The 25,976-nt window shown below is 36.7% G+C and overlaps 1 protein-coding gene across 3 annotated transcripts in view; it reads left to right on the top strand.

The window, feature by feature from the left end:
• The window catches only part of SCEL (sciellin), a 119,814-nt gene extending 95,050 nt beyond the window's left edge, over positions 1-24,764 (top strand). The window contains exons 22-29 of one of the 3 annotated variants that reach the window (XR_003434686.1): positions 4,757-4,819; positions 9,705-9,797; positions 10,524-10,595; positions 12,403-12,477; positions 16,422-16,530; positions 18,795-18,897; positions 20,359-20,431; positions 22,410-24,764. Coding sequence is in view for 2 of the 3 variants with exons in the window: in XM_027116040.1 (XP_026971841.1) it covers positions 4,757-4,819; positions 9,705-9,797; positions 10,524-10,595; positions 12,403-12,477; positions 16,422-16,530; positions 18,795-18,897; positions 20,359-20,375 (532 nt within the window). In the remaining variant the exon portion in view is untranslated. Of the gene's footprint in view, positions 1-4,756; positions 4,820-9,704; positions 9,798-10,523; positions 10,596-12,402; positions 12,478-16,421; positions 16,531-18,794; positions 18,898-20,358 lie in introns of all 3 variants that reach the window. The other 2 variants (XM_027116041.1, XM_027116040.1) reach the window with 2 other exon arrangements.
• The last annotated feature ends 1,212 nt before the right edge of the window (positions 24,765-25,976 follow it).

Here is a 25,976-nt window from a genome sequence, read left to right as displayed (position 1 = left end):
ATCTTTTTCTGGTTTTGGTATCAGGGTGATTGTGGCTTTGTAGAATGAATTTGGGAGTGTTTCTCCCTCTGCAATTTTTTGGAAGAGTTTGAGAAGGATGGGTGTTAGCTCTTCTCTAAATGTTTGATAGAATTCACCTGTGAAGCCATCTGGTCCTGAACTTTTGTTTGTTGTAAGATTTTTAATTATGGTTTCAATTTCATTACTTGTGATAGGTCTGTTTATATTTTCTAATTCTTCCTGGTTCAGTCTTGGAAAATTGTACCTTTCCAAGAATTTGTCCATTTCTTCCAGGTTGTCCATTTTATCGGCATATAGTTGTTTGTAGTAATCTCTCATGATCCTTTGTATTTCTGCAGTGTCAGTTGATACTTCTATTTCATTTCTAATTCTGTTGATCTGAGTCTTCTCCCTTTTTTTCTTGTTGAGTCTGGCTAAGGGTTTATCAATTTTGTTTATCTTCTCAAAGAACCAGCTTTTAGTTTTATTGATCTTTGCTATTGTTTTCTTCGTTTCTATTTCATTTATTTCTGCTCTGATCTTTATGATTTCTTTCCTTGTACTGACTTTGAGTTTTCTTTGTTCTTCTTTCTCTTTTAAGTGTAGGCTTATATTGTTTATGGGATTTTTCTTGTTTCTTGAGGTGAGATTGTATTGTTATAAACTTCCCTCTTAGAACTGCTTTTGCTGTGTCCCATAGGTTTTGGGTCATTGTGTTTTCGTTGTCATTTGTTTCTATGTATTATTTGATTTCTTCTTTGATTTCTTCAGTGATCTCTTGATTATTTAGTAACGCACTGTTTAGCCTCCATGTATTTGTGTTATTTACAGTTTTTTTCCTGTAATTGATTTCCAGTCTCAAAGCATTGTGGTCAGAAAAGATGCTTGATACGATTTCAGTTTTCTAAGGCTTGATTTGTGACCCAAGATGTGATCTATCTATCTATCTATCTATCAGCAACTGAGAGAAAGTGTAATCTGCCACTTTTGGGTGGAATGTTCTCTAAATATCAATTAGGTCTGTCTGGTCTATTGTGTCATTTAAAGCTTGTGTTTCCTTATTTATTTTCTGTTTGGATGATCTGTCCATTGGCGTAAGTGGAGTGTTAAAGTCCCCTACTATTATTGTGTTACTGTTGATTCCTCCTTTCATGGTTGTTAGAATTTGCCTTATGTATTGAGGTGCTCCTATTTTGTGTTCATAAACATTTATAATTGTTATATCTTCTTCTTGGATTGATCCTTTGATCATTATGTAGTGTCCCTCCTTATCTCTTGTAACAGCCTTTATCTTAAAGTCTATTTTATCTGATACGAGTATTGCTACTCCAGTTTTCTTTTGATTTCCATTTGCATGGAATATCTTTTTCCATCCCCTCACTTTCAGTTTGTATGTGTCCCTAGGTCTGAAGTGGGTCTATTATAGACAGCATATATATGGGTCTTGTTTTTGTATCTATTCAGCCAGTCTCTCTCCTTTGGTTGGGGCATTTAATCCATTTACATTCAAGGTTATTATCAATATGTATGTTCCTATTACCATTTTCTTAATTGTTTTGAGTTTGTTTTGGGGGGTCTTTTTCTTCTGCTGTGTTTCCCACCTAGAGAAGTTCCTTTAGCATTTGTTGTAAAGCTTGTCTGGTGGTGCTGAATTCTCTTAGCCTTTGCTTGTCTGAAAAACTTTTGATTTCTCCATCGAATCTGAATGTGATCCTTGCTGGGTAGAGTAATCTTGGTTGTGGGTTTTGCTCTTTCATCACTTTAAGTATATCCTGCCACTCCCTTCTGGCCTGCAGAGTTTCTGCTGAAAAATCAGCTGATAACTTAATGGGGATTCCTTTGTATGTTATTTGTTGCTTTTCCCTTGCTGCTTTTAATATTTTTCTTTGAATTTAATTTTTGTTAGTTTGATTAATATGTGTCTTGGTGTGTTTTTCCTAGGGTTTATCCTGTCTGGGACTCTCTGTGCTTCCTGACTTGGGTGACTATTTCCTTTCCCATGTTAGGGAAGTTTTCAACTCTAATCTCTTCAAATATTTTCTCAGACCCTTTCTTTTTCTCTTCTTCTTCTGGGACCCCTATAATTTGAATGTTGGTGCATTTAGTGTTGTCCCAGAGGTCTCTGAGATTGTCTTCAATTCTTTTCATTCTTTTTTCTGTATTCTGCTCCTCAGCAGTTATTTCCACCATTTTGCCTTCCAGCTCACTTATTCATTCTTCTGCCTCAGTTATTCTGTTATTGATTCCTTCTAGTGTATTTTTCATTGCAGTTATTGTGTTGTTCATCTCTGTTTGTTTGTTCTTTAGTTCTCTAGATCTTTGTTAAACATTTTTCATATTTTCTCAATCCATGCCTCCATTCTATTTCTGAGATTCTGGATCATCTTTAATATCATTACTCTGAATTCTTTTTCAGGTAGATTGCCTATTTCCTCTTCATTTATTTGGTCTTGTAGGTTTATACCTTTTTCTTTCATCTGTGGCATATTTTTTTACCGTCTCTTTTTTCTTTTCTTTTTTTTTTTTGAGTAGGATTGTGTTCCTGTCTTACTGGTTGTTTAGCCTGAGGCTTCCAACACTGGAGTTTGTAGGCCATTGGCTAGAGCTGGGTCTTGGTGCTGAGATGCGGAACTCCGTGAGACCTCACTCCAGTGAATATTCCCTGGGGTCTTTCTCTGTTAGTCCAGTGGTTTGGACTCAGAGCTCCCACTGCAGGAGCTTTGGCCCCGGGCTTGTGAACCAAGACCCCACAAGCCACCTGGGGCAGCAAAAAATAAAGAAAAAAACAGAGTAAAAAATAACATTAGACTAGGAAACTAACAGATATGTTAGGAGAATATAAAATAAAAAGATAATTGAATCAACAACCAGAAGGTACATCAGTACCACAATAGTAAAAAAGAGGAGGGGGGAAAAGAAAAAAAAAAAAAGGCCTTGGCTATGGAGGGCAGGGCCTAAGCAAGGGCAAGGTTTGGATGGTGGGCAGGGCCAATGCTCAGGACCCACAGGGCTGGAAAAGGCCCTGGGGGCTGTGGTGGGTGAGGCTTAGGCTCAAGGAACAGCAGGGGCCCAGGCATGTCCCCCACCCCTGGTCTCAGAGAGCAGGGGGCCTCACCTGGGAGCCCAGCAGGCTTCCTGAGCTTGAGTAGGAGGGGCAAATGCCCTCCTCTCCTCTCCTCCTCCAGCCTCGGAGGGCCCCTCCCTCCTGCCTCTCTTGATCTCCCCAGCCTCCGTCCTATGCCCCCAAAGACCCACGCAGCCTGGAGGGGGCTTTGGAGGGCAGGGGATGGCCTAGGAGCTCAGCAGCCTCCCCAGGACTGAGTGGGTGTGGCAATGAACCTCCACTCCTCTCCCGCTCCTCTTGGAGGGCCCCTCCTGCCTGCCTCCTGATCTCCCAGGCCCGCAGCTAGTATTTTAAATGTGAGGTTTAAGTGTAGCTATGGAATGCTGCTTAATTAGCATATTTATCACTTATTGATGGCTTGGATGTTATATAAAAGGAGTATTAAATCTCATCCCACATAAATATGAGGACTTTTATGTTATTATTCATCCTTATCAATATTAATTTTGTGAGTCAGAGTCCCTACACTGATTCTGTGTAAAAGAACCTTACTTGAAATCTGCTATTCAGGACTGGAAAAGGGAGATTTATGAAAACAGGAGTTAACTCTAAAGATGTGAAAGTTAGGGCAGAAATAAAAATGAAAATATAGTCCCTCGGAATTCTGGAATCCATAGTGCCTAGTGCTGTGTCACTACACTTCTGTTAATTATCACTTATTTATTCTTACTCAGTTCAGTCACAACTGTAGTCATTGTGCCTATAAATTTTATTTACATTAACTCATTTATTCTCACTGCAACCTTATGAAATTAGATATTATTATCCTAGTTTACAAAAGGAAGCTTAGAAAGGTTGACTAACTTGCCCAAGAAAGTAGGAGAAGAAATGGCCTTGCTCTGACTCCTAAACCATCCTGCTAACCAATAGCATTGGTGACAAGGCTTTTCCAAACTCATGGAAAAAAATTAAGAACTACCAGCGTAATAGCAAATATATAAATAATTAATATATATATATATAACATACCAGAGAATATTGTATCTCATGAAGGTGTGTCAAATCATTATTGTAGCCCATGATTTAAGAATGTAATTGTCCCATTTATCCTCCACATTATGAATTGTTTGTTCAAATTTGGGGTTGACTTCTCATATTTCTGTCATGCAAAAAGCTGGAATGAAGGCTCTAATTAAATATTTAAGAGTTGATTTCAGATGGGCAGGTGGCTCAGCCTCAAGCCTTGACTCTTTTACAAATTAGTCAATTGACCTTGGAAAATTCACTTAGCTGTTCTGAGCCCCATATGCTGTCCTGCAAGATTTTGTGAGATCTGAATGAGATAACCCACGTGGAAATACACAAGTTAGTACTTTGTGATGCAAAGTAAGTATTCATTCAAAGTTAGCCGAATGTGAATATCAATCAGTTGTTTCTTTTCAGACCAGATTTCTCAAACCTTCCAAAAAATTAGTTCTTTATTTCTCTCTCATAACGTAATCCATGCTCATACTTGAGTTGCATAGGACATATGGTTCGATGTCAGATTTTCAATGTCCATATTCTTAAAGACCACAAATGACTATGTTTAAATTTTTGCACTGATCTAAAAATTTTTTATTCTAATGTTTATTTCCTAAAATTGTATGTAATTACATCATATATATATATAAAATATTTTTTTTCCTATAGAGACCAGGACCTAGAAAATTTAATTGAAGTAAATTCCAATATGTCTAAGAGTAAAAATGAAAGGTAAGGCTTATTATAATTTACATTTTTCTTATGAATTCCATATGAGCCTTCATAAATTATATAACCTTGAAAGATTTTCTGAGAAGTTGAACTGTACTGTGATATTTAAATATAAACACCATATGAATATGAAAAACAATATACAGGGTACTTAATAACTGATTTGGAAAAAAGTTAGCAAAATTTGAATTCTGTTGGAATTTCTGACTAAGGGCCTGCTGTTCAATGGCTTACTGTAAAAGGCATCATGGAAATTCAGTGCTCTGCACATGGGCTGTGAAGATTTATTTTTACTTACTGTTGCTTGGTAGGTTTTCAGCGGTGCAGAAAGCACTCTGGGAATCTCTTCCTTGGATACGTAGTGCTAAAAGAATGCACAAATTCATCACAGCCGCAAAACAGGACCTAATTTTGGAATTTCTTTACATCACAGAGAATACCAGCTTTAAAACTGTTGTACTTTGTTTCTTTTACAACGAAGGTTAGGATAGAAGCTATACTTCATTGTTGTTACAGATTGTTTAAATTAGGAAAGAATTTTAAAAGTCTTCCATGTTTAGCAATTCTTCTCCCAACACATGGGAGGACCCTAGAAGCAATAAGTTTCTATTTTTAACCTTCCTAAGATACAGCTGCCTTTTCTGTTTAAAAGAAAAAAAAAAAGTTTATGTAAAGAAATGATATTGTTGATATCAAGTGAAGAGAGTAGAAAAGTAGGAAAAGAGCTGGCTCAATGTTTGGTCTGTTTTTCATATCTCTTAAAGGCTCTTGCATATAAGAGGTAGGTAGTTTCTTTCTGTTCCCTTAATTCCCCAAATCATCCTCTGCCTTCTCTTTTTGTGATCCCAAGCAAGCCTCTGATAGAATGAGGGAGGATACATTTTCAGTAGGATCCACTATTTTGGGAACAGTATTGGGCTTACAATTAACCAAGCTCATTCAAATATTATTTGGAAATGATCCAGATTAAAAAATGACAAGTAAATGAGGAGGTATAATTAAGGAACTTTTCACTGAATATGACTTGAGAGGTGTTTCAGTTTGAGTTAGGCTTTCTCATGAAACAGGGTTTTATTGGAAAGATTAATGAGGAAATGGAAATTCAAGGACAGGAATGGTAGCATGGCCGGGCTTCACGGAGGCCTGCACTGGAAGGTTGTTCATTCTTGACCAGAGGACATTCCATCAGGAATCCCCAGACATTAACCTTAGTTCTTGGTCATTGTCAGTTCTTTGTTGCCTATTTTTGTTGCCTTTGTTGCCTATTCTTTGCTGCCTATTTTTCTCCTGCTCTTCCCTCTACCTATTGGTTTCCTTATTCTCTGCTCTGTAGCTGTTTGATAACCAAGAACTTTAGCTGCCTCTCCTTCCTCGTAACTTCACCTTCCTCTAGCTTTCCAAGGTCTGGCCTCCTTCAGCAAGGCGGTGTGGTTGTGGCCATCTGTGTAGAAGAGGCTGTGGGATGGAAAACACCGTGGCTGTAACGTGCACACACTCTCCTTTACTTTCCTGCAATTTCATCTGTGCCTCTTTCCTAACATAACCCAACAATCACACGTACATTCACAAATGCACCCCGTCTCTCCAGCGGGATGGTGATCATCACAGTCAGTTACTATGTCTGGAGGCCTTAACCACCACTGCAAAATCATTTGCTCATCCCTGAGTTCTGTGTTCAGATGTTATTCATTCTTCTTCAGTTCTATCCAAATCCTGTACAGGATCTGTCTCCAAATTAAATGGAAAATGTAGATACTGTCCCAGCCCTGAAAGAACAACTGTAATAAAAGTTCTCACGTGGAAAAAAAAAAAGTGGAAAAAAGAAATCTCTGGGCCCAATTTTGCACCCATATAATGTTGGCTACAGAAAAGAAAGTTTACTTGACTCTCAAAATGGGTAAAAATTTAACAGAAAGAAAATTGAGGGTCAGAGAGTAAGAGACTTGATCAGGTGCAGAAAGTTCGTAAATTAGAGAGGTATCCTGGCCTCAAGTCCTCTCTTTATTTTTCCACAGGAGAATTCTGCTATTTTTAAATTTTATTTATTTTTATTGAAGTATAGTTATTGTACAATGCTGTGTTAGTTTCAAGTGTACAGAAAAGTGACTCAGTTATATGTATATATATATATATATAATATACTCTTTTTCAGATTCTTTTCCATTATAGATATTATAGGATATTGAGTAGACTTCCCTGTGCTATATAGTAGGTCCTTGTTGATTATCTATTTTATATATAGTACTGTGTATGTGTTAATCTCAAAGTCCTAATTTATCTCCTGCCCCCCCACTCCACTATCACCTTTGGTACCAATAAGACTTTTTTTTGTATATTTAAAACCTGTAATTTTTACAAGAGCTCAAAACCTTGATAGTTTTATAGAAGTAAACCCTATCACATACAACAGTTCAAAATGGTAAACTCTTACTAAGCTTTTAGTCTTCATGCAAAAGAGATTTATAAAGTTTGCAGTGACATGGGTATTTATCAGTTGAAATTATTTTATGCTGTTTAAAGTCAAGTTGCCAATGTTAAGTCAAATAGGACAATGGAAATCTAAATAAGAGTCATAGGCCAATCTGTTAAACTGACACTTGATTTACTTTATTTACTTTATGAATGTATTCACTTTGTATAGTAATTGGATGTCCACATAGATACATGCTTTCTGATTAGTATATTCACAGAGTTGTACAACCATCATTACAATCACTTTTACAACATTTTCATCACCTCAAAAAGAAACCCAATGCCCAGTAGCAGTCACACATCATTTTCCCCCAACCCCTTAGCTCTGGACGACTACTAAGCTACTTTCTGGCTCTTTAAATTTCCTATTCCGGACATTTCATATAAATGGAATCATAAAATATGTGGTCCTTTGTGACTGGCTTTTTTCACTTGGAATAATGTTTTCAAGGTTCACCCATGTTGTAGCATGTCTCAGTATTCCATTTCTTTTTATTGCCAAATGATAGTCTACTGTGTGAATGTACTACATTTTGTTTATCTATTTATCAATTGATGGGCATTTGGATTGTCTCCACTGTTGGCTTGTAATTCACTCTTATGAACAATGCCGCTATAAACATTCATATATAAGTTTTTGTGTAGAGTGTGTTTATTTCTCTTGGGTAAATACCTAGGGAGTGAAATTGTTGAATCCTACAGTAACTCCATTTGAAGAACTTCCAGACTGTTTTTTAAATCAGCTGTACCATTTGATGTTCTCACTAGCAGTGTATGAAGGTTCTAGATAGTTAAATTTTCAAGGTGAACTTCCACCGCAGAAAACATTTTCTCAAGTGTAATTCCATTTGGAATTTTGTAAGTTCCAACACAATATTTGGTTTTATAGTTTATGGAGTTATTTAATTAAGAAACAAAATTGTGACCGTTGATTGCAAGTTACAATTCAGCAATTTGTTTCAATGAAGGGTAACGTCTTAACAATAAAGCCATCAAGCAAAAAACATTGTCAGTCATAAGTTCTTCTTTAGGAATATTATTCAAGGCATCTAAGGAATAGTTTGGTGGAGAGTTCTCTATTGCACTGGTTCCCACATTTTATTTATATCAGACTCACCTGCTAATCCAGGGCCCACACTTTGAGAACCAGTGCTCTTTTGGGTAAGATGTCAGGCTGCCTCTAAGGTAGTGGTTCTCAATCTTGACTTGTATGTGAGACTTACTGGAGAGGTTTAAAAGACTGCAAATGCCCAAGCCATACGCCAAACCAATTAAACCAAATTCAACGTAAGAATTTTGGCAGGACACAGTTCAATCCTTATCAGAACTGTTTACAAATTATTTCACTTTCCTATCTGCAGATTTTGCAAATTGGTGATATTTGATTTTATCTTTCTGAGGACAATACAGACACATTTCACACTCATTGACAACCTTTGTCCTTTGAAACTATTTGCTAAAATTGGGTTTTGTATTATATACTATATGATTTGAATATTTCCAAACAATTCACAGCTAGTTTCATTTTTCTGGAATGACATATTCTAATGATTGTATTAGAAAATCTTCTACTTTCTCATTACTTAGCGTCATTTTAACTCAGCTGTAAAACATCTGTTTTGTGAAATATCTGTCTTAAAACTAGAAGATGGTTTTCCGTATGCCAGAGTTGATACTATGTGAACAGATGTTTTCTTCTTCTTTAAGAGCTACCTGGAAATGGAAGGAACAGGCCAGTCAAGAATGATAAATCATGATCAAGATCTAAATCCTCCTCTTGGTCTTTATGTCTCTCCTATATCAGAGTTTACTAACACAGGGGAGGAAAAAGAGCTAAAGCTTTCACTACTCCTGCATTAAAATTTTCCTCTGTCTCATAGGAAAAAGCAAATATGCCTGCACTTTGTTAAGCATAGTGACATTTTTAGATTAGCAGAAATCTAGGTCAAAGTTCTTTTGCAATCTTCAAAGTACTGTTTTACATTAAAAACAAAATGGAAACTGGAATTTCTCAGAGGAACCCCTGGATAATTTTCATTAAACTGATAAACTGTCAGATATGTTGTACATGAAAAACTTTCTAAGATGGCACTGCTGCTGTGAAAATATTACGGGAACCAATTTCAGATGGTTCCTACCATCTGATAAAAAAGTATTGATAAAAAAGTATTCTGTCTTAGTGTTAGATAATGTGACACATGCCTGTAGATGATTCCTAAAGGTAAGATAGTGGTCTCTGTGGAGGAGTAAAGTCGTACATGTATTCTATTTGTGTATCTGTGCAGAAAACAGGCAAACAAGAAAGAGGTTCACTGTATATTTTTAAAAGTTCATTGAACAGAATTTTAATAAAACAAAAACCTTCTATGTGGCCTTGATTTTAAGTGCCAAATATTTGCATTTGCTTTCTCAGGCAAGATGGCCAAGTTAGTGGGTCTACTGAGGCTTTAATCAGCCCATCTTCTAGAACCACTGCCTACTCTTACGAAGCACAGAAGACGCTCAGGTACTGTGGTCAATTATAAAACAACTGACAGGACTATTCTCCTTCTGTTTTTTTTTTTTTTCTCCTTCTGTGTTTTAAAGAAAACATCCACATACAACCTGATCCTTCCTTTGAAATGCAGAAATTTTTAATTTTACCAGTGGCTAAGCAGGCTTATACAAAGGTGTTGAGTAAACATCTTGGTCACTGGTAAGTTGTCAATTATGAATAATGAGTGTAAACTGTGATTTTTCCTTAAAAAGTCTATATTTTTTTTAAAAAGCATGATTGAGACATTGGCATTGACATTCTTTAAGTAGATTTAAAGGTTTCATTAAATCAGATGTTATCATGATCGTTAATTAAGGTCCACTTTTTGTTTGAGATTTGTGGGGAAAGCAATGGTTTGGAAATATGAATGGGACATCAGAGAAATAGACACTAAAACATGTTACAGGAATATTCAAAATAATCATCGTGCTGTACAACAGACTTATTGAGTGACCGATTTTCATAATAGTATTCTGGAAGTAGGCCAAGGTACTTCTGGAAGTTAAGACAAAATGGGAGACATAAATAAATTTTGCAGAAATGGATTGATACCACTTTAACATTCGTATTTTAAAGGTAATAGTTTAGAAGGACTATATGAGCATTATTGTTTTCATTGGATTGGATAATTGCCTTGTTAATTTGATTATCCTGTAAACACACTTTAAACATGAAGTAAAATGGTTTGTATTGCAGCTCCAATGCTGAAACCAGGCATGCAGGACCAAAGGATACTGTTGTGTACACAAGGACGTATGCGGAGAATAGGTACTGGAAATTTATTTGAAGTATTTTGCTATATATATTTTATAATTTTGAAATAATCTGTGTTTAAGAAGGAATGCCATTATTTTAGGGTATGCTTGCTTTTTTCAAATAGCAGAATGTTTAAGAGTATATCAAGTTCTTTATATAAATAAATATATAATTCTTTATAATCTTTCCACTATTAAGTAGTTGTCAAATAATCATACAATTTCATTGAATGGACTAAAAAATATTTTAATATAGCACGTGTATACATAATAGGATAGTTATTTGAAAGTTGTCACATAAACATACATGCCCATAATAAGCTTTATAAAATTACACAAGTATTGCTATGCTAATTTGGAGTCACACTTTAATTAAATGGTTCTATCGACTGTTGTTTACCTCTAATCTGAAATAAGGGGTATAACTTTTAGTAAATAAGCTCTGGCCCACAAAATCTGCTGCTTGATGTGATGGATGTTGAGGAAAATGTCACACAAGGTCAGGGATTCACAAGTCATTCGATTTTGCAGAGTATAAAAACAAGAGTTGGCCTAATTGTGTTGTAGGGTAATGGTGGGGCATTCAGATGTGGATATACACACGCGTGTGTCAATCATCGCCCATTTCAAAGAGGCCAGAGAGCAGAGTATGGGGGCGGGGCTCCCAGAAATTCGAGGTGCGTTCGATTTGAGCAACCTTCCCCCCAAAAGGGATTCCTCAAACCCCAAAGTAAGTTACCTTGTAAAATGCAACCTCAACTTTGATTTTGCTGCTTAATCCAATTCTCCCTAAAATCTACACCGACAGTGCAGTATGTATTAGACCAGAGGCCCTAGAATCAGAGTTGGGATTGAATCTTAGTTTGTCATTTACTGACTATGTGGCCTCAGCAAAACTACTTAACTTCAGTTTTCTGTCTCAATTCAAGTCTCAATTTTCTGACCAATAAAATGGGAATAATTTTATATGTATCAGGCATAAATATGTGCGAACTTTTATTTAGCATTGTGGGCTATGTGTTCCGTAAAGTAGATTCTATTTCTAACAGCAGTCTGCCTACGGGCAGTTTGGAGGGAGAGAAGGATTTCTCATTAAAAAATCCCAAGTGAGGGCTATCACTGTATGAAATAATAGGAACATATTGCTTCTGGTCCTAATATGCTCCCAGGTAGTGTAGGTACTGGGGAAGCAGTTATGGACAGTCAGCTGGTTAGTGCACTGCAAACTTCATTTGTCTCCAGGAGAAAGTGACGTTTACAAACTGGAGCAGAAAGGGAACAAAGAGGACTTTTAAAAGTTACAATATTTTTGCTTTCATTCTAAATGATTCCTGGATGTTTTCAAGCAAATATAAAAACTTCCAAAGCTTCCTCTAAAAGTTCAGGAGTGTTTCTCTACGTGAATGGTGTCTGTCTATATTTGCCTGCACTGGCTCGTGCTTTGTGTATATTCTTTATGTGAGGCTACAGATAGCTTTCTTTTAGTAAAAATAAGGGAGGTGCAAGTATAAACTTCATGAAAAACAATAACTGCTTTTCCTGCTTACACTTGTTCTTGCACTCTCCTTGCCCCATTCTTTATTTATCTTGGTGAATATGTCAACTTATGTCAACTTGGAGGTTTCTTGCATATCAATACTTCTCCAGATTTTAAAAAAAAAAGAGTCAGTACATTGTCCTGGCTTGTAACATCCCAAAGAATAATAATAATGAGGCTGTGTGAGTGGGTGTGTGTGTGCTTCCTTGCCTGCATAGAGGTATATACTTCAATATCAGGGGAACAGCCCAATTCTCACATGTCCATATGTGTTTGTTTCTAGTAAATCACCAAAGGATAGATATCAGGAGAGTATCTCTGGAAAATACATACAAACCATTTATTCGACTTCAGATAGGTGAGTATGTCTGTATTTCCGTACATAAAAGTATATACACACACATATAAACATATGTATTTTTATATATTATAGATAATATATGTGTGTACATACTTTATAAATATACATTTTATTATGTATGCGTATATGTATTTATATATAATATATATTTACATATCTTCATTATGTATATAGCACTGAAATATATATGTACACATTCTTGTAGTCCATTGAACTTGGAGATGACATTCCTGACAGCGGTTATATTGGTGATCGTATGAGTGGAACAAAGAACAGCAACCTCTGCATCTAGGAACTTGCTCCTTGACTTCCTGGCTGTTGTTCTTTGATTTTGATGTACTTTATTCCAGTAGAGCTTTCTGTGCCTTACAGCTGCCTCCCAGGCAAGTGTCTCTGCTGTTGGTGATCCCAGGAGTCCCCAGTACTGCCACATTATTAGCATCTAGGCTTCATTGCATCCCTAGACCGTGCCCTCAGCCCTCCCTCCTTGCGGTTTTCCAAAGCCAGCTCACCTTACAAACAGCTGCGTGAATGTGCCGCTGTGACCCACTAGGGCCCATGCTCAGTTCCCAGGAAGGAGGTTAGGGTGAGCATCAATTTAGTGCCGGTAAACTGACCTCAGGTTTTTGCTCTTGATTACTCTCTTTTACCATTTTATGCTCAGTCGGGTAAATAGGTGACACTCCTGAGACTGTGGCCTGCAGACTTCCAGCGGAGGAAATAAAAATAATTAGCATTTCAGTCCAACCACTGGAAACCAGCTTAATGCAAATGTCCGGTATTCTATGGAAGGTATTTCTGTATTGCAGGGGGTGGAAATATGGCTCACTGAGGGTCACGACATATCTTTTTTTTTTTTTTTTTTTTTTTGCTGTACGCGGGCCTCTCACAGCTGTGGCCTCTCCTGTTGCGGAGCACAGGCTCCGGACGTGCAGGCTCAGCAGCCATGGCTCACGGGCCCAGCCGCTCCGCGGCATGTGGGATCTTCCCGGACCAGGGCACGAACCCGTGTCCCCTGCATCTGCAGGCGGACTCTCAACCACTGTGCCACCAGGGAAGCCCCCATATCTTATTTTTATGCACAGCCTCAGCTTGTAATGCAGTCCTTGGCACCTAACAGATACTCAATAAATTATTCCTGAATAAACAAACCTATGTTCCATTTACTAAGGGAAACATAGGTGGGCCAGGCATCAGAATTACATCCTCTTTTTGTCACTTTTTTTAAGATCTTCAATTACCAAGGCTCTTCTTAGTGTCTTGCCTTTAAGTCACACCTCTTTGATGTGACTATAGGAGCACCACAAGTACTGCTTAGATAACCAAAACACCAGAGCTAGGTTTTTCATAATGCTCTGAAAAGACCTTTGACTAAGTATGATCTTTTTTTTTTTTTTTGGTCACAAGGCACAGCTTTGTTCCATGACCAGGGATCAAACCCAGGTCCCTGGCAGTAAGAGCATGGAGTCCTAGCCACTGGAACACCAGAGAATTCCTGACTAAGTATCATCTTAATAAGGATAACACCAACACCAGAGCTTTCCCTGGGCTCATATTTTTATTGTTAAGGAAGAAAAGCATTCTACATTAAAGTGTTGCTCTCGAAGTGAAGAATTTCACTCCTGTTCCTCAAGTGATCCTTGAAACTTTTTTAGTAATCAGAGCAAAAGTCAATTCTCCGTTAAAACTGGTTAGTCCAGCAAACTTTTTCTGTTGATCATTGTGTGAAATTAGCTGCATCCCCACAGTTCTTACCTAAGCACATCAATCCCATAACGTGACCAGTGCCCCTTTACAAGGTAAATACCAAATTCCTCTGTACATGATTTATGGGCCTTCAGAACCTGATCCTGCTGAATATTGACTGATGTTCAATCACTCCAGCCCCCCTCATTGTGTGGCACCTTGGTACATCCTGTTCACTCTGCTTGGAACCCCTCCATCACGCCCCTCCCCACCTCACTGAGCTCCCCTTGAGAGCTCCTTCACCCTCAAGCTTTAACTCAGATGGCACTTATGCTGACAAGCCTTTCCTGCTTCACCCCAGGGATAAGCTGCTCCACTGGCTGTGTTCTCCTAACTCTTGTCACACATCCATAAATATGTGGTGACCATCCAATCACACACCTGGCTACCCTAGTGGAAAGAAGGCTTCTCATTGGAGGAGACTCTCTCACTCTTCTTTATATTCCCAGCTCCTGTCTCAGTGTCTCTGGAATGGAAGAATGCTAGAGAGTGGCAGTTTTTACTCTGGAAGTGCTCACAGTCTAACATGGGAAATTTAAGTGTGTGGGTACCTACATATGCATATATGTGAAAAATGCATAGGGAACTATTTGCCCGGAATATGTAAGCAAGTACCTAGAGAGATCATTGAAAGAGGGAAATATTTATTTATGTACATAAGGGAAGAAGAGATTACTAGAATGACTGAGAGTATAAAATGAAACAAGGTTTATCTACTCCAATCCCTTTCCTCTCTTACCCACTCCTCCCCTCAACTTTCCCTCCTCTCTGCTTCTAGTCCTGCACTCAATGACAGGATCGATTGTGGTTTCTGGGCATGACTAGTTCTTTCTAACCCAGCGAGCCCAGTCAGTCTCACAAGCAGGCCCAGAGGTAGCATAGGGCTCTGTGGCCGCTCTGCCTTCATTCAGATCCCGCCTCTGCCACTCACTGGCTGCGTGACTTACCCTTCTGTGCCTCAGCTTTCTCTTCTGTAAAATAATGATAAAAATAAGAGTACCTGCTTCTCAGAGATGTTATGAAGAATAAACGAGTTGATAGTGCGTGGAAAGCAAAGTGCGTGGAAAATGCACTGCACATATTAAGTATATTAGCACTATTAAGTATTAGCTATTTGTGTGTGTGTGTGTGTGTGGTACGTGGGCCTCTCACTGTTGTGGCCTCTTCCATTGTGGAGCACAGGCTCTGGACGCGCAGGCTTAGCGGCCATGGCTCACAGGCCCAGCCGCTCCGCGGCATGTGGGATCTTCCCGGACCGGGTCACGAACCCGTGTCCCCTGCATCGGCAGGCGGACTCTCAACCACTGCGCCACCAGGGAAGCCCAAATATTAGCTATTTTTATTTCACCACCCCGGTATGTATCCTACTTTGGAAATTTCAGGCTTGTTTGCTAACACCCTGAGACTAGTAAACTCTGCAAGGTGCTAATTAAGACTGTCCTAAGACCTTCCAAATGGAAAAGAATCAAGTAGTTATTGGTCTTTCTTAAGACTCTGGCGTGACCCAAGGTCTTTTGGACTTGCTGATCATTTATTTATTATTGAACATTATTTTTCCAAAGTAAATAGCAAAGCTCTTTTTTCCCCATCAAATTTGTGGTGAGATTATATCATATTGGAGAATTTTTGTCATGAAAGGGCCCCCAATATTCTGAGTCTTACAATGACACCAAGAGAAGTGGCCTAGGGGAGCGTTTTAGTGACTCTAGACCCTAGAATCTAGGTTATCCATCATTTGTGAATTCACCAACACATTCTTGAATGGATTTCTATTTTTGTCCTATAGAATGTTTTGAGAGTTAAATTTTTATATTAATCTGCAGCATAAATTTTCTATGATATAAGTACATTAATAATTCAAAACCCTCTTCTAGCTTCAAGGGGTACTTATGACCTAGTTCAGTTAGAAAACTGTGAACATCTTTGTCTGCCCAGATGCACTTTTGATTGCTAATGAATTAATAATCTGAGACTTTCCTTCATGTTAATTCTTTGATATCATTTTGAAATAACTAGAAGAATCAATCCCTTATCCTGCTATCCTAGGATAAGTAAATCCTCAGCTTTCCTTGATTTTTACACAATTTACTACAGTATCAACACAATTAACATATCATTTCCGTACGACTTTATGGGGAATACATCTGTCTTTTGCATCATGACAAATTTATTTTTAATTGCTTACATCTCTATAGGTCTGTCATTGAAATGGATAGGTGCACTTACTGTCGAAAACCCTTGGGCACAGAAGCTAAGATGATTTTAAATGAATTACAAATTTGCTGCCATTCCACTTGCTTCAAGGTAAGGCTATGTTTATTGCATTTAACTCAATATAAAATTGCATAATGATTGGAATAAAGATAATTATTTAATGAAATATATGAGATGAAGTTAAAGCTTTCAGAAACACTGTCATGCACATTAATAATGCTCTATTTAAACATTTCTCAGAGTTCTACAGCCTAAACCTCCAAGGTTTATAATTACTCTCTTGGCTTTAGGCTTAAAAGTTGATTATTGACACATTTATAACTCTTACCCTACAGATTGAACTCTGTAAAAAGATAAACACTTGCTCTCTTTAGAAAAGTTTTTGCAGCATTTTCATAAATCATGCATTACATAAAATATATAATGAAATCTGAAAAGGCAAAGAAATTGTTGAGAAGAAAGCTAGCATCTCCTTACATTATGAAATTAGGACCAATGGGCTTAACAATAGTTGAAACTCAGTCTGCTTTTGAGAGCATGATTAATTCTAATTAAATGTGGCTTAGTATAATAATAAAGCGTACATAGTAGAATGCGTCACAGTTTGTGTTTTTATATGCTATTTCTTTTACTTTTCACAAAAACATTCCGTAGGTCAACAATATAGATTTTGGTGTAACTGGGTGAGCACTTAACTAGGAACCTGAAGACTTGAGCTGGAGTTCTAACTGACACTAATTGAGGCCATGTGACTTTGGACATCATCTAAATTAGCTTAGCCTCAGTTTCCTCATCTGTAAAATGAAGTAGCTGATTAGACCAGTGGTTTCCAACCCTGGATGCATATTATAATTGTCTGGGGAGATTAGGAGAAAAATAGAATGCTTGGGACCAGCCCCAATTACATCAAGAATCTTAGAGATGACTGCTGGGCGTTGGTATTTTTACAATCTCCTTAGATAGATCTAACAGGCAGCCAGTTTAAGAACCACAGCCTAAATCTATGGGTCCCTTCTAGTGCTGATATTCTATGACTGATACAAATTATCTAATTCAGTTAAGTAGATGTAATACTTTGACAATTGATTGCTTCTCCTTAAATTAGCTTCAGAAAGTGACACAAAGCAAGAAGAAATATGATGCCTCATTTTGAGCAAATAAAATCCAAAAGGCCCTCATATATAGAATTCTATATAAAATGTAATCTGAAAATTTCATAATTATTTAATTATGACAGTAAAATTTCCTTTTAATTATTAAGTTTACTCAATGAAACAAAAGTTAGTCTATAGCTCCTCATTTAAAATTATTATGCAGAAAGTTTTTTAAAAGAAGAAAATTCTCCTGATTATTGCTTTTGGTAAATAGGAATAATTTCCATTTATTATATTTTGGATGATTTATTTCCATTTTCAATTTAATTATAAAATACTACTGAGAATAAAAATGTCCCCACACTCCTAGGAAAAGACAGATTATTCTATAGCCATAATAATAGAGAACCATCTGAACTGGCTTAAACATGTCAAACTGATCTATGACAATTTGCGTCAGTGAACTTGAAAGTCAGCCAGTTGGCAGTGAACTTGCTCCAGTGAGCACAGGTCTAAGGCAGATGTCAACCCTTTCCTTCCTCTTTAACCAACACAACTTGAAACAAACTTCCCCCTAAACCCTGCATAGGATCAGAAGTTCGTTTTGCTCAATGACGCTATACCCGGACAGAATAGCTCTCCCTTAGTAAGCAAACAATAAATGCACTTTGTGTTTTTGTTTACGATATCCAGTGGTGATCTTGTCTTTGGCATAACCAATTTCTGAAAATGTATATCTACTCTGTTGTGAGTTACGTAGCGACTTCAGTGGTATATATGCCCTGAAATGCACACCTCCATAGTAGAGAGATTTATGAGAGGATTTATTTGAAAAGTTCGGTGTGTGGATCACAGACAAGTAAGTATACTCTTATTTTCCCTCTGGGTTCTCTTGAGGCTTCATCTGAGTGTTGCTATGAAGGATGGTACTGAATAAAGTAAAAGTTTTGTTTGTTTTTTTTGTTTTGTTTTGCGGTACGCGGGCCTCTCACTGTTGTGGCGTCTCCCTTTGCGGAGCACAGGCTCCGGACGCGCAGGCTCAGCGGCCATGGCTCACGGGCCCAGCCGCTCCGCGGCATGTGGGATCCTCCCGGACCGGGGCACGAACCCGTGTCCCCTGCATCGGCAGGCGGACTCTCAACCACTGCGCCACCAGGGAAGCCCCCCAAAAGTTTTTTTTTTTTTTTTTTTTTTTTTTAATGCTGTTACGCCAAGAAACTAAACTTCATATATAATGTAAACTTTATACATTCTGTTTAGTGTGAAATATGCAAACAACCTTTGGAAAACCTACAAGCCGGTGACAGTGTTTGGATTTATAAACAGACAATACATTGTGAATCTTGCTACTCTCAAGTTGTAGGTAAGTGTTAAGCTCTGTAAGGAACCATCACTAACATTAATGAACTTTTAATATTGATGAAAGATCTCAAAGCTAAAAAGTATTTTCTTAATTATAGTAAAAATTCAGCTGCAGATAACATGGTGGCATTTCACTTTATGGTATAAAAATCAGTCAACATTTATATTTTCTTCTGATGTCAGACCAGACATAGATACAACTAAGCAAAAGTCATTTATTTTAGGAAATTTTCCATTTTTTCCAAACAAAAACAGATTTTCTTTGCTCTACTGATCGGTGGAGTTGAAGTGCATTTCTGTGAATGACCTTTACATTTGCACTGGAATATACTTTTTTTAAATGTAATTTGGTTATTATACTAAATGCCTTTTAATGTTATTTTTAAACAGAAAATTTAGAGTTAATGGTGTACAATTTTATATTAATGTTATTTTTAAACGGAAAATTTAGAGTTAATGGTGTAGAATTCTATATTGCATATAACATTTGAGTATTTTTTTTTACCTTTAAGACCAACTTTACTATAATTTGGATACCTAATTAGCATAAATGTTGTGAGAAGAAACATTAAGGGTCTGCATTTTTAACTCATATTTTCAATAAGCTTAGCATGAAAGCTGTAAATGTTGATTTAAAAGATGTGTACAGTGCACAGTAAGCTAGCAATATAAAATCCTATGAAACTTCATTGTAAAGCTAGTATCAACATTTAATTTTTGCTTCAATAGTAAGTAGGTAGAATAACCATGATGATATTGGGGAGCTGGTCAACAGCACTGTGTGAAAGGCAAGTTGCCTGCTGGTGGTGAATGAAAACGGAGCATTTGCGATTTTTACACGGGATCCAAAATATGGAATTTAGAGACAAATGTGTGATATTAATGAGGTACCGAGAGGCTACATCTGGAAAATACTCTGAAAAATATTCAGAAAGCCATGTTCCATCAGGCTGCAGAATCAATGACAAGAACAAAGCTAATTATATTCATACTTGGCCTTCTATTTTCTGCTTTCCCCAGCCAGTTCTCATATTTCTTTTTTTTTTTTCCTAATCGAGCAGCCTTATCAGGATCCATTGTTACATCAAGGGGCCTTGATGTGCATGGTGCAGCTCTAAAACTTGCAGTCCCGGGAGTCCATGATACGGTTTAGGAGATGTGGTTACCAAAGCACTCAGAAGTCTTTGTGTTTTCTTCCCGGTGTGCATTTTTATAGTATATTTAAGTTGTCAAGACATGACTCTCAGGCATGTCATAAATATGAGCACAGGGCATTGGTACTTTGTATTCACGGTATGACGAAAAGCCATGCCACAGTGATGAATGCAGTAGGAGGTGAAAGTAAAATGCTTAACCCACCACTACCCCCTTGATGAGTAATTATTTATTTTTAAAACTTTAGTTATAGTCTTATTTTTGTACTGAATTTGTACATCTAACTTATTTTCTTTAAATTTTTCAGCAAAGTGGATTCAGTAATTCTGGCACATGAAAACCAAGATGAAAGCATTCACTAAGGAGTTAAAATTTTTGTTGTAAGAACATATAATCTAGAAAAGCTTTTACACCAAAGATTGACTCTGGTATAGAATTAACAACTCTGCTATTGCATAAATAATCTAATTGCCTCCACTAAGGTCACATACATAAAGGGAACCATCTGGTATCTGGTTAGATTTAGAGATCAAAAATTCAAGTGGTTCTAGCACCCAGTGTCAAAGGAAGCACGCTTCTGATGGCAGTGAGCATTGCCAGCCTTCACCAGGTCCATCTCTGCTCAGTATTAGGCTGTGTGTCACGGTTTCCATTATAGACAAATTTACCATCTTCTCACCTTTGTTTCCCTAAGAATTTGGATTTACAGACGTTATTGAAGTCTTGATAAAACTGTCATGGGAGCAAGATATGTTTCATTTATGTACAAAAGTAATGTTGATAGAAATTTTGGCAGAAAGATAAAGTTTGGCAGAAAGATGTTAACGTATAAAGTTGTATGGACCTCAGAAAATCACTTAAACCTTTCAGATTTCTGTGCTATTATCTGTAACATGAGGGCCAGTGGACAAAATGATTTCTAAGGTCGCTTTCTGCTCCAAAATTATCAGATTCTAAAGCAAGTTTTTGTTTGCTCTTTAGAAACATACCTGAATCTGTGTTTGTTAGGCCTATTGAACTAGATAGGATATCTGAACAATTTAACCTTGGTATCATCCTTCAGTTTATCACTGATACAAGTTTTATAGAATGTGTTTTAAAAACAGAAAGACCTGCATTTATGGGTAATGGGTAAAATCATATGACATGGTGTTTATGTAATTTGTCAGGTTTTCTTTGCATGCATTTCAAAATCTGGGTTCGTAAATGATCTATGAGAAATAATGAAAGTTATGGACTACAAAGACATGTTCTTTCGCATGCTATATCTATCCCTATTACATAGCACTTTATATTTACAGATGGCTTATAAAAATAAATGAACTGTCAGTTATACAGAATCTTCTTGTACAGTGTCTATAAATATTACTCACTGACATTGATATGTCAGTTATATGATCATAATTCATTATATTCTGTGCCATGCTGCTTAAAGTAATTTTTTAACTGCTCAATCTATAACTTTGATTTTTAAAGAGCTTTTTCTTAAGGAATTGAAAATTCAGTAATCTTGTGAGGAACTATTATTATTATTAAAATTGAGACATTGCACTTATAAACTACTTTATATGCACATAGCAATTGCTTCTCAAAGGAAAGCATATGGAACATTGAGAGAGGGTGGAATTCTAAGGGAGTTTAAGGCAGTTGTAAAAAACTGACAAACTAGGGAGATTAAAAGATAATCATGTATTTTCTAAATGTTGATAAATGTAGAGTTATTCTTCTGTATAATGATTTCAAGCATCTGTTCCTCTTAGACACTGGTCCACAAAGTGTTAAACACTAATGCTTATTAAAATACAGAAATGTGTAATCATTGTCCTATGGAGAGGGAGCCAGAAAAAACAATTAATAATAATTTGATATTCATTAATTCATGCTTGATGAGAAGCGGTGGTAATTGAGCCATATGTTTTATTGTTCTCTTATTACATGCTATCAGACTGGATCAAAAGAAATAATTTTCTTAGAGTTGGAATTTGTGGCAGGAAAGGACGAATGAAATAGTATCCCTCTCTTTTATATAAAGTATATTAACATCTCAATGCCTTTGTGGTAATTAAAAATCATTTGAATATCATTTTTAAAGGATTCTACTGTTGAATGCTTAATTTAAAAAAAAACCTAAAAGGAACGTAATTCTCACTTTTCTGTAGCTGTTTAATGGACCCTTTCTTCTACAATAATGTATTAAATTAAACCAAAAGCTGTTGTAAAAATGGAATAAATACAGAGTGGAGAGAGAAGGGCTTCTGATTTACCAAGTCCGCCTCATCATGTCTGGGATTACTTGCACCATAGGAATGACAGATTCCTAAAACAGTTCGTAAGATCTCATTTTTTCTTTTTTTGCAGCTAACTAATTATGCTATGATTGGCATACTTTTCCTGGACACAACTGCCTAAATCTCAGAATACCAGGCCCTGAATTCTATTACAAATGAAGAGATGTCTCTAAAAAATAATTAATCGCTCCACTATGAGAGTATCCTTCCAAAAAGCAAAACAAAGATATATCTAGTAATCTTGGAAATAGAATTTGTTAAAAACCTTTTTTCTTTTACTAAGGCCAAGAAATAAAAATTTATTCAAGAAGTAATCTATGCATCCTTAATTGTTTGATTGCAATCACTCCTATAATTAGATAGGAGTGATGAGACAGTCCAGTTCTCACTGCTGGGGCATTCTCTGACTTGTTTATTATGGTAGAAAATCATGAGTGTTTGGAACATTTTCCTATTCAGCTTGATTCAGAGCTCTACCAAAACAAGTGACCGTTTGGTCTACGTAGAGGCAAACTTACCATGATGATGTTGATTTTTTTGTTGTTGTAGTTGTTACTACTGAATATACTGGTTATTTGGTACAATGTAAATAAATTGTTTTTAGCATTCCACCTATTCCATAGCACTCAGCAGTTCCCAGAGGCACCCATAAATATCTGTATTAACTTGGATAGGCCATTTCCCTCATGGGTCAATTTCCTGCTCCTTAAAATGTGGGATTGAGAACATTGGTTTGCTATTGTACCCACCAGTGCAAACACTGCAAGAATCTATGAATCTATTCCTGCTGCTTACCCCATTCTTAGATTATCTCTTTTGTTAGATGCCTAAGAGTTGGTGAATGTTTTGAATGTGCTGCAGAATTGCATGTTAACTTTGTCACAACACAAATTGAATTCTGGATCTTGTTTACTGGATCTTTGTCCTGCCATTTGAGACGTATGGCTTCTGAGATAGTACTGAAATGTTCAGATGTCTCCTGAGTTAGGTAATAGTTTCCGTTTTTTCACTAGAAGAGAGGAAACTGATCATTATCATTGCCTTGTAAATGTCATCTGGGAAAGATATTTTAACTTCATTGCCTCTTTGAAACATTCTTCTCATTAATACATTGAAATGCCCAATCATTCTAGACTCTGCAGGAAAAAATGCATTGTTCATAATCTACTGTCACTCATTCATTCACTCATTCATTTGTTCTGTTATACAATAATTTAAAAATCTTCATTGAGAAACTGTGTTCCAGATCTAAGTGATAACAAAAATAACCAAGGCTCCTGCCCTCATGGAACTTAAATTCTAAAGGAAGGGTGGAGGCACAGTTTGAAAGACAAAAAATAAATAAACACAATAATTTCTGAAAGTAAATAAGACCAAGAAGGAAATAACATGCAGCGACTAGGTCAAGGGGTAGTATTTAAAAATAATGTTGTCAGATGATATTTCAAATAAGAGCTGAATGATGAGAAGGAACCAGGCTGGGGAAAAGCACTCCAGGAGGAGACGTTTTAGGATCAGCCAAAATCAGACCACTTTCTGGGCTAAATGTGTCCGTGCTTCTCTTAAACACGAGATAGAAGTTCACAGATGCCAAGAGACAGAGAATAGTCAAAGCATTTTTAAGCTTCCTCTATTCCTCACGCAAAACAATATTCAGATATTACCTAGATAGCTTTCAGCTCTCTGCCAACGGGTGGGTTACAGCAAATGGCTACTTTGTCCTGGTCCTCAGGCTGAAGTTGCTCACTTGGATAAAGGAGTGACTTTGTCAAAGGTTGTTCTGAACCAGCGTTCACCTGAAGTAGAAACAATGGGCCAGGCATGACGTTTCCTCACCTCATTTGAGGCAGCACTCAGGATCAAATTCCTTTCTGTTTTCCAAATAGAAACAGTAAACAATTAGGCAGCATAATTTCAGATCTAGAAGAGACTTCCCACAGGAATTTTATGAATGTTACATGTTCTTGTCTTTGTTGCAATATGAATAATGTATCTGGTGGAAAGGCACATTTAGATATTGATATAACTTTCTTGACAGGCACAATTTGTTAATTTTATCTCCTTTCCCAGGAGAAAAGGAAAGATCATGAACTTCAAGGACCCTTCAGGCCCATAAAGGCAAACTGGATTGAAAGTCTCCCACAAGAAAGTGTTTAGTCCCTAAGGCAAGTGCAGCTTTGATGTGATTTAAAGAGATCACAGAAAGATTGCCAGGAGACTGGAATTAGTGAACACAAAGAAATGAGGTTAAAGAAGCAGGCAAGATACAGGCCATGGTTGTTTCATAATGGATTATTAAAAATATAGATTATCAAATGAATGGTGGCATTTCATAAAATTCATTTATGCCTTTTAAATTTGTGTCATTAAAATATTATTGACTACTGTTGGTTTCATGAACAGATTAAAATTATTTTGAGACAAATACAGTCTACTGATTTTTGACAAAAGCATGAAGACAATTCAATGGAGAAAGAATAGTCTTTTCAACAAATGGTGCTGAGATAATTGGACACCCATATGCAAAAAAGAAAAAAAAGTACCTAGACCCAGACTTTACATCTTTTACAAAAATTAACTCAAAATGGGTCATAGACTTAAATGTAAAATGCAAAACCGTAAAACTTCCAGAAGAAAAAGTAGGAGAAAAACAACATGACCTTAAACATGGTGAAGAGTTTTTGGATGTAACATCAAAAGCACAATCTATAAAAGAAATTTCAGTCAGCTTTATTAAAATTAAAAACTTCTGCTCTGTGAAAGGCACTGTTAAGAGAATGAAAAGATAAGCCACAGACTGGGAGAAAATATTTGCAAAGTAGATATCTGATAAAGAATTTGTCCTCCATACCAAAGAACTCTTAAAACTAAACAATAAGGAAACAAAAAACTTATTTTAAAAAATGGGCAAAAGATCTAAACAGACACCTAACCAAAGAAGATGGCAAATAAACATATGAAAGATACTCAACATCACTTTTCATTAAGGAAATGCAAATTCAAACATGGATAAGGTACTACTTTATGCCTATTAGAATGGCTAAAAACTAAAAACTGAGCATGCCAATTGCTGGCAAGGATGCAGAGCATCAGGAACTCTCATTCATTGATGGTGGGAATGCAAAATGGTGCAGCCACTTTGGAAGACAGTTTGGCAGTTTCTTACAATGCTTAACATATTCTTTCACATAATTCAGCAATTGTGCTCCTAGGTTTTTACCCAACTAATTTGAAAACTTATGTCCATACAAAAAGCTGCATGTAAATGTTTATAGCAGTTCAATTTATAATCATCAAAAACTGGAAGAAACCAAGATGCCCTTCAATAAACAAATGTCTTGACAAAACTGTGGTACATCCATACAATGGAGTAATATTCAGCAATGAAAATGAATGAACTATCAAATCTGCGGAAACGTGGATACTTCTTAAATGCATATTGCTAAATGAAAAACGCCAGTCTGAAAAGGGCTCCATACTATGTGTTCCACTTATGTGACATTCTGGAAAAGGCAAAACCATGGAGACAGTAAGTAGGTTAGTGATTGCTGGGGCTTCAGGAGGAGTGGGCCTGGGGAGATGAAGAGCTGAATAGGTGAAGCATGGGGATTTTTTTTTTTTTTTTTTTTTTTTTTTT

This window comes from Aethalodelphis obliquidens, unplaced genomic scaffold (genome assembly GCF_003676395.1).
Source record: "Aethalodelphis obliquidens isolate GAN/ISIS:26980383/991018 unplaced genomic scaffold, ASM367639v1 scaffold15, whole genome shotgun sequence".
In the NCBI taxonomy this organism is placed as follows: Eukaryota; Metazoa; Chordata; class Mammalia; order Artiodactyla; family Delphinidae; genus Aethalodelphis; species Aethalodelphis obliquidens.
The sequence above is the reverse complement of the archived record's forward strand: the minus strand, read 5'-3'. Positions and strand labels throughout refer to the sequence as shown.